At 44.8% G+C, this 15,831-nt stretch overlaps 1 protein-coding gene across 2 annotated transcripts in view; it reads right to left on the reverse strand.

The window, feature by feature from the left end:
* LOC147454706 (NAD(P)-binding Rossmann-fold superfamily protein) overlaps nt 1–15,831 on the reverse strand; it is a 58,225-nt gene that overhangs the window by 16,505 nt on the left and 25,889 nt on the right. Inside the window, exons 2-9 of one of the 2 annotated variants that reach the window (XM_086516564.1) lie at nt 10,756–10,796; nt 10,506–10,617; nt 9,726–9,873; nt 9,302–9,514; nt 9,062–9,196; nt 8,831–8,965; nt 8,221–8,436; nt 8,008–8,132 (exon numbers count right to left, since the gene is read on the reverse strand). In XM_086516564.1, the coding sequence (XP_086372690.1) occupies nt 8,008–8,132; nt 8,221–8,436; nt 8,831–8,965; nt 9,062–9,196; nt 9,302–9,514; nt 9,726–9,873; nt 10,506–10,617; nt 10,756–10,796 (1,125 nt within the window). Of the gene's footprint in view, nt 1–8,007; nt 8,133–8,220; nt 8,437–8,830; nt 8,966–9,061; nt 9,197–9,301; nt 9,515–9,725; nt 9,874–10,505; nt 10,618–10,755; nt 10,865–15,831 lie in introns of both variants that reach the window. The other variant, XM_086516565.1, reaches the window with a different exon arrangement.

Here is a 15,831-nt window from a genome sequence, read left to right on the forward strand (position 1 = left end):
TTATCAGGGCACTTCGCGGAAATATGTCCATGTTCCCCGCATCCAAAGCACTTCCCCTCTCTGATGAAGCGAGCTCTCTCCTCAGGAGTAAGCTTGGGTCGTGCATCCTTTTTTTTCTCTGGGTTGCTCTTTTTCATTCTTCTTTCATTCCCAGAAGTCTGTTCGGCTCGTTGTGTCATGGCCTCATCTGTGGGGTAGGTCAGACTGCCAGAGTGAATGGCAAAGCCCCGCTTCGCATGACTCCTCAACTCCTGAATAGAAGCTGAGTTTTGTTCCAAGCAGTGATCTCGGATCTCTGTAGGTAGACCCAAGGTAAACCGTCAATCTGTTCTCTGAAATATCTTCTTGAATGAAGAGGCGGGTAGAAAAGAGTTCCAGAATCTTTCACAATAAGCATTGATTGTATCTTTCTTGGTCATCCGAAGATGGTTCCAAGCAGCTCGTACATCTCGTTCATATTCTTGCGTCAACCAAGAAGAAATAAAAAGCTTCTTAAATTTCAGCCATTTAACTGGCGCACTCTTGTTAAAAGAAGCGTGGACCACCAAGTACGAGCATTCCCCTTAAGGTAATAGGTAGCTCTCTGAATCTTGGAGTGCTCTGAATAGCGTCCTTCCGCGAAAGCGATGTCAAACTGCTGAATAAAAGACAAAGCCTTCGAAGCATATGAGTATCCTGAAAAGTATCAAACTTGATCGAGTGGCCACCTTCCTTAAACTCTCGGACTTTCTTTCTTTTTTCTTCGAGAAAGTCATACTGGTTGGCTTTGTAAAAATTCTTCTCGTTCGCATAAAACTTTCCATCATCGGAATCTGAGCTGTCTGTAGACGAGTCCTCAGAAGAACTGTCAGTCTCTGGGCGAGATGTAGCCTTCTTCTTGACCTTTCCGAAGCTTTGTTTCTTGCTTCGCTTTTTACCTTTTCTGTCTTCTTCGCTCGAATCTGAAGAGCTAGAAGAACTGTCAGAAGAAGAAGAAGAAGAACTCGGTACTCCTTCAAATCGAACACGCTTCTTCCGTTTCTTTGCCTTGTCAAATGTCAACCGACGACCCAAATATCCCGGGAAGTCAGTGCCTTTCTTCTGCTTTTTGTCGTGCTTTTTGTCTTTCTTTTGCACGTCGAAAAGCTGAGCAATCGGTGCATCAACCACGTTCTCCAGTTCCTTCTCCGTATATTTTCTTGGAGGCAAAAGGTTTCTTGAGAGCGGGTTTCTGGAGTGGTGTTGTGGTTCTCTGCCACTCCATCTGTACCTCTTCCAAAGAGGTCTGGTTCATATATTTTGCCATCTTCGGATCCTTGGCAAAATTGAGCATCATCTTTGTTGCATCGTCGATCAACTGGCGACACTCCATCTCTCGCCGCTCCGCCTAAGTAGGCCAAGGCGGGCCATACTCTCTGCCGGAATCTTCCTTGTGATCCCTACCCGCATCTCCAAATGCAGAGAGAGTCGACTAATCATTGCCTGAAGCCATAGGTGCCGCGGAAAAAAAAAATCGGGGATCGGATTTCCCGTAGAAGAGAAATCGCCCGTGCTCTGATACCACTGTAACAGACTTGGACACTCCAAGTCAAGACTCAACCGCGACAGCACCAAATAACCACTTCAAAACAATTCACAGATCACAATAGATTTGCATTGGCCCGGCGGAGTTCCGTGCCTAGAGATATTGGCCCCAAAGACTGGCGCCCCTTTTGGTATTCCTTTTTGTATTAATCAATCATCAAAGTACAAGAGAGCGGTTAGGGTTTCACTCTCAGACTCTGTGTCCAGATGCCCCGAGAAGTGAGGCCCTCACCATTAATTTAAAGGTTACAAGGGATGCCCAAAAGCAGAGCCCCAAAAGCTTCAAATCAAAAGCAATTGCTCTCTCTCTCTCACAGAGAGTCAAAACATGAAAGCAAAAGCATTCTCTCTCTCTTTCTCATTTAAGTAGAGAAAAAGCGAAATTTGCGTCGTTCATCATTTTCCAAAAAAAAAAATTAAAAATTAAAATTTCAGGCTCCGCGATTTTCGGAAATTAGGGTTTCTAGCAGAAATTGGGGTTTGCAGGAATTTTAGGGTTTCTGCTGTCCGCCACGTCATCACTTTGTGACAGCGCGGAGCGGGGCTACAGAGGTAAAGAGCGAGAGAGCATGAGGAGGGGGCGGGGCAGTAGAGAGTGCAGTAGGGTGCGCGATGGGGGCAAGGCAACAGGGGGAAGCGCGAGGGATGGAGCAGGGGGAGGGCGCGAGAGGGGGGGGGGGGGGGGGGGAAGAGAGAGAGAGAGAGAGAGAGAGATTGTAATGATCTATGCGCCTTGATGTGGGTGCTTTTGAGGAACATCACTAACAGACAATCACAGATTGACTTCCGACGCCTAGTGCGGCGGAAGAAGAGGGCTTTTTTGGCTCGACTAGAGCAGGATCTATACCAGCTATTCTTGAGTTAGGACTCACGAGAGGCATAGCGGCTCTTTCATGAGCACTCTCCCCTCCCTACCATTACCTCTACAGAGGCCTGGGGTACGCTTCATCTTTGTACACAGTTCCTGGATAGCCGCCCCTTCCCGACCCTCCCGATCCATGCCCACAAGCATGTGCTTTTTTCACCACTGAGATGGTGAAGAAGGCAGTTGACAGGATGAGGACTAGGAGAGCATATGACCATGATGGCTTAGTGGCTGAACATTTCATGCATGCCAGAGATCTACTAGCAGAGCTTCTGGTAGTTATGTTTAACCGTGCCATGTGTGAAGGCTTGACTGATACTTGGAGCCTATCTACTATTGTATCTATCTTCAAGTCAGGAGACCCTATGGACCCTGGGAATTATCGCACTATCATGATTGGACACACATTGGCACGGTTGTACACATCCATTCTTGAGCAGCAGCTCAGTAGATGGGCAGAGAGGGAGAGGGTACGCGTAGCCGGGCAGGTAGGGTTCAGGAGAGGCTTTTCTACTCTTGACCATATCTTGACACTCAGAACCATCATTGAGAAGGGCAGATCACATGGGAGAAGGATCTATTGTAGCTTTGTGGACTTCCGCAAAGCATTTGACACAGTACCCAGAGCTAGATTGATACACAGACCACAAGAGATGGGAGTACCCACAGAGCTCATTTGGGGGATCATGGAATTATACACGTCAGTAGTGGGGCATGTATGCACCTCAGAGGGTCTGTCTACACCGGTTCACTCCACTATTGGGGTGAAGCGGGGTTGCCCGCTCTCTCCTACTCTATTCGATATGTATGTGGATGAGGTTGCTGACTACATTAAGAGCGATGGTGATAGAGGTGCACAGCTGGCAGGGACATGGATTTCACTATTGTTATACGCTGATGATATTGTGTTGATCTCCAACTCCCCGAGGGGATGCAACGTCACTTGGATGCTTTGCATAGGTTTGCCCACGAAAGTGGTTTGTCTGTCAACCTTGGTAAAACCAAGGTTATGGTGTTTAATACCACCCATCTACACAGGGTAGAAGAAGGTTTAAAGAAGCTCTACGACATGGGAGGTCAACTCAACCCCGACAAGTGCCAAATAGGTGAGGATGAAGTGATCTTGCTTGGTCACAAAGTTTCTTACAACGGCATCGAGGTGGTTCCTTCAAAGGCAAAGGCTCTTATCGAGTTACCATCACCCCCGTGACGATCCAATTAAGGCCCCCATATCTCAGCTCCATAGAGCAATGCAGAAGCCACCAAAGTGTCAAAGAGCCAGAGCTTCGCCCGAGGCTCCTGAAACTGAACCTGCGAACATATCCTCTCCAATCTACCCAATGTTGCATGGGCTCTAGTCAATCTGGTCTCTGCTGCCCTCCTTAATGAAAATGCTGGTCCGCTAAAAACCACTCCAAGGTAAGTGTAAGCATCTGTATACTCCACTGTCTCCTGGCCGTATGTGAATGTAGGTGCTAACCTCCTGATCCACTGTGAGGTCAGGTCGCACTAATGGATGGGGGGACATGGAGAAACCTCTGGTCTCTATGATCTCACGGCTCATTAGAGCCAAGGCTTCAGTACCACGTGCCATAATCTGAGCAGAGCTAGCGGTCCCCCCACTAGTGGTTGAGGCGCTCACCAAATCAGTCTCCTTCATACACCACATATGGGAACTTCCTAGAGACAGATATGCCCGCCTTGCACTTGAGTCCTCTCGACAGTTAGCCATGCAGGGAGATACAGCATGCTAGTATGGGGATGGCATCATGGTCTCAAGCGCATGGGTTCAACATAGACAGATTGCCACCCTGCCAGTACTCACTGGATGCACCATCCCTCACTCTTACACAGTCCGAGATCACCGGGCTCATCGCCAGGACTTGACTCAGCTAGACACCAGGAGGACATGGATACAGCCAGCACATGAGTTGGGCACGAAGATGGCTTTCTACAGAGAGCATCTTCTCCAGCTTACGAAGGACGGTTTTGTGACGAGACCCACCAGATACATGGACACCCACCTGTCTCATGGGATACGATGTGCTATTGGCCAGATACACGCATCTTCACACCAACTGCGGATTGAGACTGGGAGATACAACGGAGTACCAACGGAGGCCAGGACATGCCCCTTGTGTGACATGGAGCCTAAGACAGAGTTGCACTACACATGCCGCTACCCTGTCTACTACGAGATACGAGGCCGTGTCACAAACTGCTAACGTGTCCAAAGCCCTAAAGAATGGAGCCAGCTTACAAATGCCAGCCGAGGGACCTAAACCCTAAGAAGAACAAGTAACAGAAGAAGAAGTCTTACCAACTTATAGGGACCCCGTCCGATGGGGCCCCAAGTGACATAAGGGATTAAAATAAAGTAGATTTCTGCAAATTGCATTGACATGATGACGTGGCAGAATTGTACAGATTTCCGCATTTCTTTGCGCTGACAGTGCTGACGTGGCAGTTGTACGGAATTCAGTGATTTATGCTGGCAGCTTTTTGGCACTGCTTTTGGACTAGAAGCTTTTGAGTTTGAAGGCTTTTCCTGTAAACTGCTTTTCAAAGACCAAGGGCCTTTAAATATGTGCTAAGGGCTCATTCTCTGGCATGCTTCCTGGAGAAGGTGCAGAGTCTGGAGTACCGGCTTGTACTGTGTTGATGCAATATAAAGAAATACCGAAAGGGGCGCCAAGGTTTGGGGCCAATACTCTCTGGGGTGGAATTCCACCACTCCGTGTCACCTCTCGTCTCTCTCTTTCAGTTTAGTTGTTATTGAATTCCACCACTCCGTGTCACCTGTCGTCTCTCTCTTTCAGTTTAGTTGTTATTGAAGTGCTAAAAGTTTGTTTAGTCTGTTCTTTTCTATTGGCACAGGGTGCCCGTCTTGTAACAGTGGTATCAGAGCATCAAGCGTGTGCTTTTCTAAAAGCATACCGGTCCCACCAAAGAGCAGACAGAGCAAGATCGCACTTCCATAGCTCATTGGAAATTTTAGCTTCGTGCTAAGGACTACCCACCACCAGACAATATTTTATGATACTTCCGAGGAGATGCTTAGGGAGCTGGATGTCACAGAGATGGGTCTATCCAGACTATCACAAGATGAGGAATACATTGAATATGGCAAATACTTGATAGATATGGGAACCGCACATAGATTGGCCATTGTGAATGGCCTACAAAGATTTTCGATAGCTGAAAGTTTTACTTGCTTTCCACACCGACATGGTGCCAACGCATTGGATTATGTTATGGCCAGCTAGGTCTCACAGGATTTCATGGTGGGCACTAGGCCAATTGTAGCAGTTGATCATGATATCTTGTCTCACACCCGGACCTTTCAGTTCAGCACAGCTCCATTAGGAGAGGTCCCCACTAGGAGAGGTCTCCACACACACTCGGTATACCTTCATGAGGGAGACGGATTTTGTGTATATGGATGAGATATACAGGCAGCTATGCACCCAAGAGCCGGGATGGCCACTAGAACTCACTCAGATACTGACAGAGACACTCCATGATGCAGCATCAGAGGCATACCCCCACAACCAGCCCACACAGAGACGATCTGGGAGCATGCCCCAGAACAGTTGGTATGATGAGGAGTGTAGAGAGACAAGGATCAAATTATAGAGGGAAGTGTTCATGGGTATTACCACACATAGACAGTCACGGATTATCTTTCGCCGCCTAGTGCGACAAAAGAAAAGGGCTTATCTATCTCAGCTAGAGCGGGATCTGTATCAGTTATTTATAAGTCAAGACTCAGGCGAAGCATGGAGGCTATTCCACGAGCATTCACCACCACCAGCAGTCACCTCCACTGAGACATGGGGGGGATATGCCACATCTCTCTACATAGCATCAGGTCAACCACCTCTGCCGGACCCACTAGAGACATGCCCGGAGACATGTTCTTTTTTTACTGCCAAGAGGGTAAGGAAATCCATTGACAGGATGAAGAAGGAGAGCACATGATCATGATGGTCTGGTAGCAGAGCACTTCATCCATGCCATAGATATGCTTGCAGAGCTCCGGGCTATGATGTTTAATCGAGCCATGTATGAAGGCTTCCCGAAGACTTGGGAGTATGTCTACGATTGTGCCTATTTTCAAGTCGGGAGATCCCATGATTCCCACGAATTATCGCACCATCATGGTTGGTCACACATTAGCTAGGTTGCATGCATCCGTTCTTGAGCAGGAGCTGAGTAGATGGGCAGAGCGAGAGGGCATAAGAGCACCAGGGCAAGTAGGTTTTAGGAGAGGTTTCTCTACTCTTGACCAGATTCTGACACTCAGAGCTATTATTGAGGAGGGTAGACACCATGGCAAGAGGATCTATTGTAGCTTTGTGGATTTCCGCAAAGCTTTTGACACAGTGCCGAGAGCCAGACTTATACGTAGACTACAAGACATGGGTGTGCCTACAAAGCTGATATGGGGTATTCTGGCTCTATACAGGACAATGATGGGGCGGTTACGCACCACTGGGGGGTGTGATGGCTAATTTACTGCGCCGGAATATCAAGAGTTCCGATCTGGACGAAAGGAGAAGCTAACTCCTTGATCAAAAGAGCCGAAAGGAGAAGCTAACTCCTTAACAAAAAGAGCAAACTGAATGTCCCTCGGAATGACCCTCGGAAATTTTTGAGCTAACTTGAGTTGTTTTGCAGATATGTTGTAATCGAGGACGATTACTCTCTTTCAAGAAGGGGAGATATCACAAGCTGCTACGTGTCAAAGCCTAAAGAATGGAGCCAATAGACAGATGCCGGTCGGGGCCTAAACCCTAAGAAGAACAAGTAACAGAAGAAGAAGTCCTACCAACTTATGGGGACCCCGTCCAATGGGGCCCCAAGTAACATAAAGGAAATAAAGCAAGACCCACACACACACATAAGAAAATTGCGTAGCTGCTGATGACGTGGCAGATTTCCGTAAATTACGCTGACTGATGACGTGGCAGGCTGTACTGATTTCCGCGTTTAGCGTTAGCTGATGATCTGGCAAGCTGTACGGATTTCCGTAAATTACGCTGGCAGCTTTTTGGCATTTCTTTTGGACCAAAAGCTTTTGAGTTTTGAAGGCTTTTCACTGTAACTGCTTTTCATAGGCCAAGGGCCTGTAAATATGGCTACGGACTCATTCTCTGGCATGCTTCCTGGAGAAGGCGCAGATTCTGGACTACCGACTTGTATTGTGTCGATGCAATATAAAAAAATACCGAAAGGGGCGCCAGGATTTGGGGTCAATACTCTCTAGGGTGGAATTCCGCCACTCCGTGTCGCGTGTCGTCTCTCTCTCAGTTCTATTTTTATTGAAGTGCTAAAAGTCTGTCAGTCTGTTCTTTTTCTATTGGCACGTGGTGCCCATCTTGTGACACCCTACTATAGGCGATGTTTACATCCACCCTCTATAGCAGTCTCCTGATCCTCGTGGTGATGGCTAACAGCAAACACAACAAAGGATGATTTGAGACTAAAAGAACTTTGCAGACACCTCCCAAGCTCAAAAAAAGCCAACATGCAGCACCCAAACATAAAGAGGAGCAAATGCCACTCTTTGCCAATACCTGGTCAATCTCAGATTCATGACATTCCGCCACAACCCTTTTGTGGCCATCCTCCCCTTTTGAGCCCGAGCACTTTGACCATGCCATAGTTCACGTACAACATAAGCAACCTCTTCCAAATCCACCTAAGAAAAGCAAAGCTTTTGTCAATTTTGCGGAAAAGGAACAAAAGCGACAAACGGCAAAGCAAACTGGATCACTTGTTTCTATTACCTCAACACCTTTTGTAGAACCAAACTGAAGCTCTTCTTGATCAATCAGCCTTTCATGCAATAACATGTAAACATCAGAGTCCAATCGTAGTACTGGCTCGTAATCAACCACAAATTCTGCAATCTTTGTCACTACGTATGAGGCCATGATCTGCCCAAAAATGGCAGGAATGGTGCCCATCACAGGTATAATGCGCACACGAAAACCAGGTATAACCTGATCCATAAGGAAAAAATCTAAGCTCATTATAAGTTTCACTTACAAAAAAAATTGAACTAGAGCTAAAAATTTCTTCCATAACAAGAAAATTTCTGCTCACGAAAAAGAATGATCTACAGCTGAAGATTTTTCCAGCAGCTGAAAATGCTCTAACATATACATGACAACTGGTTATGATACAGCCAAAATTTTTGGCCACAAAACATTTGAAAGAAGCTCACTCACCCCCTTAACACCATTTCTAAAATTACCATCGTTCTTTTCAAGCTTGATACCTTCAATCACATGTAATCCATGCACACTTTTCTTTCTTTATTCCATGTAAAGCACACCCAAGTAAGAGTCGGCAGAGTATAGGTTTGGCAAGTATGAGACATGAATAGTGCCTTACTTGATAATCTGATGGATTTGCATCACTTCCATTAGAAGCCGTGAAAGGAAGCAGTTTGACTTTTGGCTTCTCAGTAGAAAACACAACGGGTATGCCAGATTCAATACCATGTTCTTTCCTTAATCGATGCCTTACCTGAAAAAGATAAGTCAGGAGAAAAAAACAATACTAATGCAAACCTGATATTTATATCATTAAATGCTATGAATATGACAGTCTCAGAATACTTACTGAACGAGAAAGAGGGTCATTGGATGACTCACTCAAATCTGCTATGCGTATGCGAGTAGGGTCTGCCCTTGCCCCAGCTCCGGTTGCAGATATCAGTTTCAACCCTCTCCTTACACCTGCTGCAAGAAGTGCCACCTATCCAATAAAGAGAATGATGTGTGCACATTGGCAAAAGATTAATTAAACAAGCATGTTGCGCTTCTATGCAGGTAATACAGTGCTTATCACTTTGTTACAAACCTTCGTATCAATGTTGTCAATGCAATCAAGTACAAAGTCAGGACTGCCCCCTAAGATGTCCTCCTCACTTAAACTGTCATACATCTGCACACGGGCATCGACTTGACATTCTGGAAAGATCCGAAGAATGTGATCACGCAGACAAATGGCTTTCGACATGCCAACATCAGCCCTTGTTGCAACTGCGTGTCGATTTAGAGATGACAGTGAAACCTGCTCATGCCATTTGCTATACTATCAATAAAAGCGATATTGCATGGCACTGAACTTCTAATCTGGTTGTTGAGTGTTCAGTGCACTACCGACCTTTTCTTCTTAATAAACCAGACGTAGATACTCAATTTTATGATATGTATTGAAAAAAACTGAAGCTTGCAAGGATAAATGCAACAAACTTTCAGATACATCACAATTCACTTCAAACCTGATCGAAGTCCACCAATCGAAGTTTTCCTATGCCTGAGCGAGCCAGCATAGCAGCTGCATGACTTCCTACACCTCCAAGTCCAATAACCACAACATAGGCATTATGAACCTGCAGTTGAGCATCGACACCAAAGAATTGGACATTCCTGTAACACACGACATCAGTATTCTACTGAGAAAAATCATCCCACACAATATGTACTATTACCCCACAAAATTAAGCTGCAAAAGATAGCTCAAAGAAACAACACATGATGCTCGACTCTTCTTGAAGTTCAAGCATCTCCAGGCACTAGCAGGCCCTAGCCAACTAGGCAAGATACATTCATTTAAATGTAATAGCTGAGAAGTGCAGTTTGTCCACTAACACATCCATAAGGTTCAAATCTTCTTTGATGTCATCCAACAATAACTAAGGACACAGATGTTAAATTGCACAAGAGGACTGTAATAAACAGTGCCTTACCTTGCAAACAAGGCAGGAGAAGAAAGTCAAGACCTAAAGTCAATCGCCATGGACAGGTTGAAGCAAGCATGTTCAATTCCTGGGTAGACAAACATGCTGGTCATTTTTTCAAGCCTACAAGAGTACCCACCCCCCTTTTCTTCTTCTTCCCTTTTGATGCTTTTTGTTGGGATAACCTGAAAGCAAACCCTCCTAACTATAACTTTCACAAAGGAACAACTTTTACTCACACTCGATAGGGAAAGGAAATAGACCAAAATTTTGTACAAAAAGATCAACGTACTTCAACAAGAGGCTTTCAAGTATGAGTACCTCGTAAAGTGTTCACTAATTATCTCATCTTGTAGGAAATCAATGCTACCCCTCCCAGACGAGGCGTTCCCTTCAGGTCTGATCCCTTTCGCAAAATGCATGAAGCCATTCTCTGCATAAAGCACAAATTCAGACATGACCTGAACTACCACTAGCACAACGTAACATTATATATCTCATAGCAATTCATAATTTTTTACTCCATATACACCAGTGAATTGATTGTAAAAAATTAAAAAAACCCTCCTACCAGTTGCATAATGGTCTTGTTGTTGCTTTCTTGATGTAATCCTGTGTAAAGTTGACCATCAGACGCTCAATGAATCTTTTTTTCAGCTTCAAATTTCAATGTTGTTAAACTGGTATCACGACAAAACTAAACAACATTAAAACAAACATTCCTGTGGATGAAAGGGCAAATGTGACTTAACCACCATATGTCATAAAATCTAATATCTAACTAACCCAAATGATTTTCTCATATTAAATTGATCACTTAATGTGGGAGAATAAACGGGAACAAGTGTTAAGATATAGGTATGTGCTTATAGATCTATCTCAACACGGGGCCAATGGTAAAGGGGCCCAAAAGGGAGATGGTCTATCAAAGAGCAAGGCTAACCAATGGAGCATAAGACCTTAAGGTTAGCTTCATTGAAGACCTCCAATAAATGTGTGTAAAAGTCCTTTGACCTTAAGTAAGCTAGGGCTGAGCTTGAGGTGGGAACCCGGCCCAAGCTCGAGGTGCTTGTCATGCTTGAGGTGTTTTTCATGCTTGAGGTGCTTGATTAAGATGCTTGAGGTGCTTGACTGGCTCCATGCTTGAGGTGCTTGACTTGCTGCATGATTAAAGTACTTGAGGTGCCTTGAGAAGCTTGCCTGAGATGCTTGTGGGAACACCCCCTAGTTCAAGTGCTTTGTCATGCTTGGTGAGTAAGGTGCTTGATCACCTAAAAGTCAAAAGCATTCCTACAAGAGGGGGGGCGAGCCCTTTTCCTAGGGGCTAAAGAGAGAACACCCACTCACACACACAAGGGAAGCCCAACTTGAAGAGGCAGCAAGGACACATGTCAGGCCCCTACCCATGTTACCTTCATGTGTTGCTTGAAGCCTATTGGCTAGGCTTCAAAGGGGTCCAATGATAAATTACATGAATTATCTAATTGTTTTAGCATTTATCAAGTCCTCTCTCTCAAAGGGGAAAGGGGGACACTTGTCCCAAGGCTACCCATGTTGCTTGTAATGGCTCTTGCTTGTGATTGGCTAGGCCTGGAAGGGTCCAATGAGCTTCAGGCATGAGCTACAAGGGGGGGTCGACCCAAGCAAGCTAGGGGGGTGCCTAGGGGGTATACTCACCCACACACACTCACAAGCACTCTCATTGTGTGATATGCAAAGTGCAAGAGCTCCCTCTCCAAGCAAGTAGAGGTTGAGAGCCTACACCAACACTCTTGGCTATGGAGTGCAAATCCAACCAAGAGCCATGCTTCAATGCTTAAGCTTGCCATATCCTTCTTCTTCATTACTATGCTATTATGTATGCTAGCAACAAGAGTATGATAAGTGAGGAACTAATTCTTTCTCCTACGAAATGTTTCTTCTTCCTCTTCCCTACCCTCATTCCCTGCTAGCTCTCTCCACCTTCGAAGGTGTTTGAGGTCTTGGGACTGAGGCTTGGGATAGTTAAAGCTTTCTTCAAGTTTATGTTATGTTTGTGGTGCATGAAGCCTTCCATCTTCATGGCATCACCTAGGTCACAAGGAACACAAAGACTGTATTGTAACAAGTCTCTCTTTATGGGAGAAATCATAATACAAATGCCTATTGGAGGGGGGACCGGCTCCACATAAATCCGGTCCTCAATTGTTGTCATGTTCTCTAAACTCTCTCTCTTGCAAAAGTATTGTCTATGCCAAGTTAACTAATTGCTATGATTATGTTGCTATCTTCAATTATGTCTACCCGCTATGCTCACAAAATCATTTCTTGAAAGTACTCTCATTAAATTCCGCTATTCTCAAATTGAATAGGCAAATTCCATTACATTGGTATCAGAGCATTTGGTTTCTCTTTTCTTGCTTAAGAAGAGAGGTCCTTAAGTAGCCTATAAATGGTTGATGTTGTTAATTATAATAGAGTAAGTGGAACTGGGATCTAATACCGGTTTTGTTAAGCCCACTATGTGGGGGATGGTGCACACCTCGGGAGCTTTGGACTTAATAATGGAGTCTTTTTAGACTTGCCTACGGCTTTACCATTATTGAGCCATAAGAAGTCCGAAAGGAGCTAGCCCTTGGCAACTCTGCTATGTTAGACCTACTCCTCTACTCTCTATAATTAACCACTTTGAGCCGTGGGTGTAGATACTTAAGAGCCGATTTTCAAAGGTTAAGAGGAATGGCAACTAAGGTTTTGAATTGCCAAAGCATACACTAATTACATACATAAAATTTTGTTAACATGGCTGACAATAATCAAGAGAGTAGAATGAACATTGATAGCTTTGATTTTGCACATGAAGGTGCTAATGATGATGCTCCCATGTTTGTGAATTATCTTGTGACTAGGTTGCAACAAGCTATGGGCAACCCTACCTTGCAAGCCGAAGTTACTCAACAACTTCGTGCCTATGGAATTTCCCTTCCTCTCCAAGAGGAGAGAGAGCTTAGGAGGCCTCTTGAAGAGACCCCCAAAAGAAGACTCTCTCCCATTCGAGAGGAGGAATCCAAAGAGAAAGAAAGCAATGAAAGTCTAAGTTCTTCTGAAGATGTGGCTCCACGAAGAAGGCGGTCTAGACGATCGCCTACTCCTCCCAAGAGGAAAAGAGCAACCCATAGTCCTTCTCCTCATCACTCTCAAAGGCAAGAGAGGAAACAAAGGAAGAAAAGGGCTAGGAAGAGGTCACCCTCTTCTCCTTCTTCTTCACCTTCCTTCTCTTCCGATGAAAGTTATGGCCATTCTCCTAGAGAATACAAGAGGGGAGGGCATCGCAAATCATTTCCTGCATGGCGAAGGTCACAAAAGCTAAAGAAGTTCAAGGAGGGAGGAAAGAGTATCTCTTTTCTCACCTACGATGGCACCTTTGGTGCTACCGACAAAGTGTTGGCCTTCATCCAGCAATTTGATGCGGCCTTTGGGGACGAGGGCTTCACAGAGTCCTCCAAGCTACGCCATGTAGCTATGCACTTCCAAAAATCAGCTCGTCAATGGTGGGCTAGCCTTCGTGGCAATGGAGAAGCCCCAAAGACATGGAAAACTCTACGAGTTTCCATCATGAAGCAATTTCTTCCAAGCGATACTAAAGATAAAGTTCTTACCGAATGGCGCGGCTTGAAACTCCTCTCTCATGAGTCTATCAACAAGTATGTAGATAAGTTTTGGGATTTACATCTCAAAGCTATTGTCTTTCAAAAGATAGACTTTGCCGAGCAAAGACAGCAATTCTGTGCGGGATTACCTGAAGAGATGGCCGAATATATCAACTCTCAACGGCCCGGTACTATTACCGAAGTAATCCACCACACCATGGTTGCTTCACGCATCAATTTCCATCAAGGGGCTAGACGTAATGTCAAGCCCATGGAAAACAAAGATAAAAATGATGCAAAGGGGAAATCCAATGCTCAAAATAATTCCCAAGGCACTTCCAACAACAACAACAACAATCGGTCCAAGGAGAAGGGAGTTTACAAAGGTAAAAACAAACTCTCTCCTGAAGAGCTTGAAGCTTTTCGCAAGGACCATAAGTGTTTCAAGTGTGGGGAGCAAGGACATGGCTATCGTTCTTGCCCCAAGAAGAATACTCGCAATGAAACTCCTAGGGCTTCCACCATCGAAGCTCCAAAAGAGGATGCTCATTGCAAAGGATCATCACTCTCCTATGCTTGGGGAAAGATACGAGAGCATGATGCCTTCATCTTGTTTGACCCTGGCTCTACTCTCAACTTCATATCAATAGAGTTGGCCACCAAGTTGGGCATTCAAGCTTTTGAGATGGGAGATATAGTAACAGCTGATGCAGCTTTCAAGGGACAACAAGACTCCGTTACTCCCTTGATTGGGAAGTTGAGGCTTCATGTCCAAAGCTATGTCGACAAAGAAGACTTCTTCATCTCTCCCCTCCAACATCAGGATGTTATCCTAGGGGCACCATGGTTTGATCGCATGGCTGCCAACATGAAGTTCCCTGAAAGGAGAATTTACTTCACCTACAGGGGAAAGAACATGTATGTAGATGCTAGTGAGCGTGGTCGCACTATTCCACTTGTAAATCCTCTTTCTTTTGATAAATCAATGAAGAGCTCAGTTTCTGCGTACATGATTTATGTCAAAGAGTCTCTAAAAGCTAATAATGTTTCATCAAATGAAAATGATAGGAATCAAGAAGAGTTAGACTTGTCTACTTTTCTAAAAGGATTCCAAGATGTGTTCATCGATGATATCCCTATGGACCTACCTCCAAAACGAGGGGATGATGACCATCGTATTGAGCTCCTTCCAGGAAGCTCACCGCCTAACAAACCTCCTTATCGAGTCTCACAAGCTCAACAAGAGGAGATCATGAGGCAAGTACAAGAGCTGGTAGACAAAGGGATGGTGAGGCCTAGTTCCTCTCCCTTTTGTTCTCCAGTTCTTTTAGTGCAAAAGAAAGATGGTACATACCGTATGTGTGTGGACTATCGAGCACTAAACCATATCACTATTAAAAACAGATTTCCCGTACCTCGGGTAGAAGATCTGTTTGATAAGCTACAAGGCTCTACCTACTTCAGTAGGATTGACCTTAAGAGTGGCTATCATCAAATAAGGATAGTGGATGAGGATATCTTAAAGACCGCGTTTCGCACAACATTTGGTCTTTATGAATATCTAGTCATGCCTTTTGGCTTGACTAATGCATCAGCTACGTTCAATCGTTTGATGGAGAAAATTTTTAGACCATATCGAAAATTCACTGGAGTGTTCTTCGATGATATCATCATCTACTCCAAGTCTTTGGAGGAACATAAGCAACATCTCCAAGTGATTTTTCAAGCCTTGAGGGAGAACAAACTTTTTCTCAACCAAAAGAAAAGTGAATTCTTCCTTCAAGAGATTCAATATCTAGGCCATATTATCTCTCACGATGGTATTCGTATGGATCCATCAAAGTTAGAGGTAATAAAATCATGGCCTAACCCAAGGAATCTACATGAGCTAAGAAGCTTTATTGGTATGTGTGCATACTATAGACGCTTCATAGCAAAATTCTCTCAAGTGGCAGGACCACTACACGACTTAACCAAGAAGAACGTTAAGTTTGTATGGATTGCTAAGGAGCAAAATG

Source organism: Adiantum capillus-veneris, chromosome 7 (genome assembly GCF_014529385.1).
Source record: "Adiantum capillus-veneris isolate H3 chromosome 7, ASM1452938v2, whole genome shotgun sequence".
NCBI classification, from domain to species: domain Eukaryota; kingdom Viridiplantae; phylum Streptophyta; class Polypodiopsida; order Polypodiales; family Pteridaceae; genus Adiantum; species Adiantum capillus-veneris.